Below are 2,849 nucleotides of genomic sequence, written 5' to 3' on the forward strand. Positions count from 1 at the left end.
TACTCGATACCATTTTCGATACCACAAGGATAAAAACAAAGACTCCAAAATTCTACAGAAATATTTTCATTAATAAATAAAATACAATAAATAAATACAATAAAGGTTGTATGCTGTGCACAATATTAAGAAAGCTTGATAAAAAACGTATAAAATTAAAAGTTCCTTCCTTGGCTATGCTTTGCACACAACAATGACACTAGCCAAACTGGTTAAGAAACAAAAATAATTCTCAGCAGCTGCACCTCTTACAAAAAAAAAAGTCTGAAACTGAAAAGTGCACAGAATTATTTAATCACACAGTGTTCTGAAAGTGCATTGTCCTCTATTCTGCACTTTAGATGATTGACTGCTTAGGTGCCACTGGTGGTAGCACTGTATCGATACTTTTAAAAACGAGTATTGTATCCAGATACAAAGTTTCAGTATCGATACTTTTGACAACCCTAGCTGTAAGTGTTAACCATGAAAATGAACAGAAATGAACCGCGAGTCATTGGAATAAACCTACTATCGGTACATGATTCATATAATAATCAATAAATGTAGACCATTGCTGCAGACCATTGGGGAAGATAAACACAAAAAAAGTTTTCTTTAAGTTCAATGACCATTTAAGTTGGTTCATTTGGTTCGTTAAACAGTTGCAATTTACATTTATTCCCAAAGCAAAGCTACAAATCTGAGGTGATGACTTATAATTAAATATTTTTTTTTATGTTAAACCTACAATGATAGATGTCCAGAGAGACAAAAGTCGCAAACACTACCATTTATTGCACAGCTGTGATGAATCAATCTGCTGTATCAGGACGTGAGAGTGTGTTTGAGGCAGAGGGGGGCGGGACAGTGAGCTGGTATGTTCCATCAGCTGTTGAAGAGGAGGAGACCAGAGCATTAGACTCTGATCCTCTGGAAAACTTTTGTTGCCAGTACGACAGCAGATCAGCTCCCTGATGAAGATTTGCTATTAGACTGGATTTTCCATGCTTGGATAAGATCAGTCTCCCAAAGGTTGTTTCATGTGATATTTATATCAAAGTGATTAGAGTTGCTGTTTGTGTTTAGAATCACAAAAACACTTTCACTGATTTTTTAGAAAATCTGCAATGTAATGATTTTAAACCGATTCAACGACTGTAAAAGCATAGTTTCCTGATTTTTAATCATGTTTCTTTTCACTAAACAAGCCATGCAGCTAATTAATGCCAAATAATATGCTGATTGTTCTTCAACAATAAAGCCAAGATGTTAAACAAAATAAAGAGTGTTTTAAAGAAAGTTTTTGCTCCATTACTAGTTGCATGTGCAGCACATGTATCCTCATAACTTATGGTTACCCTGTAAGTAGGAATGAAAAGTTTTATTAAAGTCCACATTTCTGGATTAAATGTTCATTTTTGTTGGTTTGCAAAATAATGCTAATCTAAGAAATCCCATGTCATGCTTTTATTAACTGTAAGCAGAAATACTTATCATAATAAACAGAAATAAAAACTTAAAAGCATCAGCCTGTATAAGATTTACTATTCCTTAGTAACTTTAGTTATTGAATAAATGAACTTTAAAATTATTTGTGGTCAAGAAAAAGTGACACATATAAAGAAACTATTATTTAAGTATTTAAAAGGAAGCAAGATAAAGTTTATCTATTAATTTAAAACTGTGATAAAGTTTGTAATAACAGGCAGAAATAAGATAAATGATGTTTAATAAGAAAGAAGAATAACAGTTGATAAAAAGGTCAAAGTCATGTCCAACTGGTCCTCCTAACCCTGTAGGAATTGCTTCATCATCTAGAATTAAGCAATATCTGCTTCAAACCTGACACTCCAGCTACAATACACTCTAATCATTCTGGTGACAATGATTAAAAACACATAAACATAACAAATGTGATTCGGAAACATACTGAGGACTCCAGCGGCCTGCTCCAGAACTTTTTCCAGCTTTTGCTTGCTCCTTCCAGCCACTGCCCACCTCAGGTTCCCGTTCGGACCCTCGGACACCGTCCGGGCCACCTCCTCCACCACAAACTGCCCCGTGAAGCCAGAGGCTCCGAAGATGACCAGGTGGTAAGGCCTGCTGGGGGACGTTTCTACCCGTGCCATGATAGCAGCAGTCGCTCAGAGAATCTAAAGCTGTCACAATGAAGGGCTGAGCCGCGCGCTGCGCTTTTTACAGCGTCTACTTCCGTAGCCTAACTATGCTAATATGATAACAGTAAGTGATTACAGCAGCTAATAGTGGATGACAAGGACGTCATGTATAAATAAAAAGCCACATATTTGTTACACGTTGTATTATTGTAATAAACTTTAAATTATATCGAAACTCGTCTTGCTTTCTTTATCCCAGTTTGATATTTTGCTAGCGGATCAAATTTTACCGGATTCTGATTGGTTTACACGAAGATGTGACGTCGTTTAGAGCTGTAGGTCAATTTCTCCGCCATATTGTGAGTGGCATACCTCTTGTTAGAAAGGTAAAGGCATAGATATCTATGGGTAAAGGAGCAGACCCTGGGCACAAGAGCAATGGAAGCTTAGATATACCATACCAGGCTTTACAAAAAAAGCCCCAGAAACAATTCACCATCGCACAGCAGGGCTTAAGATACTACAACATATTGGCAGGAATACATAGTGTAACCTACAGAAACATCTGTGCAGAACACAAACTTTAGTAACCTGACAACAGCCAGATGCATGTCTCACTCCGCCTAGCTCCGCTCACATACGTATGTGAGTGGAGCTAGGCGGAGCGAGACATGCATCTGGCTGTTGTCAGGTTAAAACTTTAGACCCCCAAAGTCAAACTGGGAGCCACCCAGAGGCGTAGCCAAACAT

At 37.5% G+C, this 2,849-nt stretch overlaps 1 protein-coding gene across 1 annotated transcript in view; it reads right to left on the minus strand.

Annotated features, from left to right (window-relative positions):
* Positions 1-2,272, minus strand: part of sccpdh (saccharopine dehydrogenase (putative)) — a 9,478-nt gene extending 7,206 nt beyond the window's left edge. Inside the window, exon 1 of the mRNA XM_015404444.1 lies at positions 1,913-2,272. Within this exon, the coding sequence (XP_015259930.1) occupies positions 1,913-2,111 (199 nt within the window). The 5' untranslated portion in view covers positions 2,112-2,272. The remainder of the gene's footprint in view (positions 1-1,912) is intronic.
* Positions 2,273-2,849: the final 577 nt, after the last annotated feature.

The sequence above is a fragment of the Cyprinodon variegatus genome, unplaced genomic scaffold (assembly GCF_000732505.1).
Source record: "Cyprinodon variegatus isolate N-32 unplaced genomic scaffold, C_variegatus-1.0 Scaffold1744, whole genome shotgun sequence".
In the NCBI taxonomy this organism is placed as follows: Eukaryota; Metazoa; Chordata; class Actinopteri; order Cyprinodontiformes; family Cyprinodontidae; genus Cyprinodon; species Cyprinodon variegatus.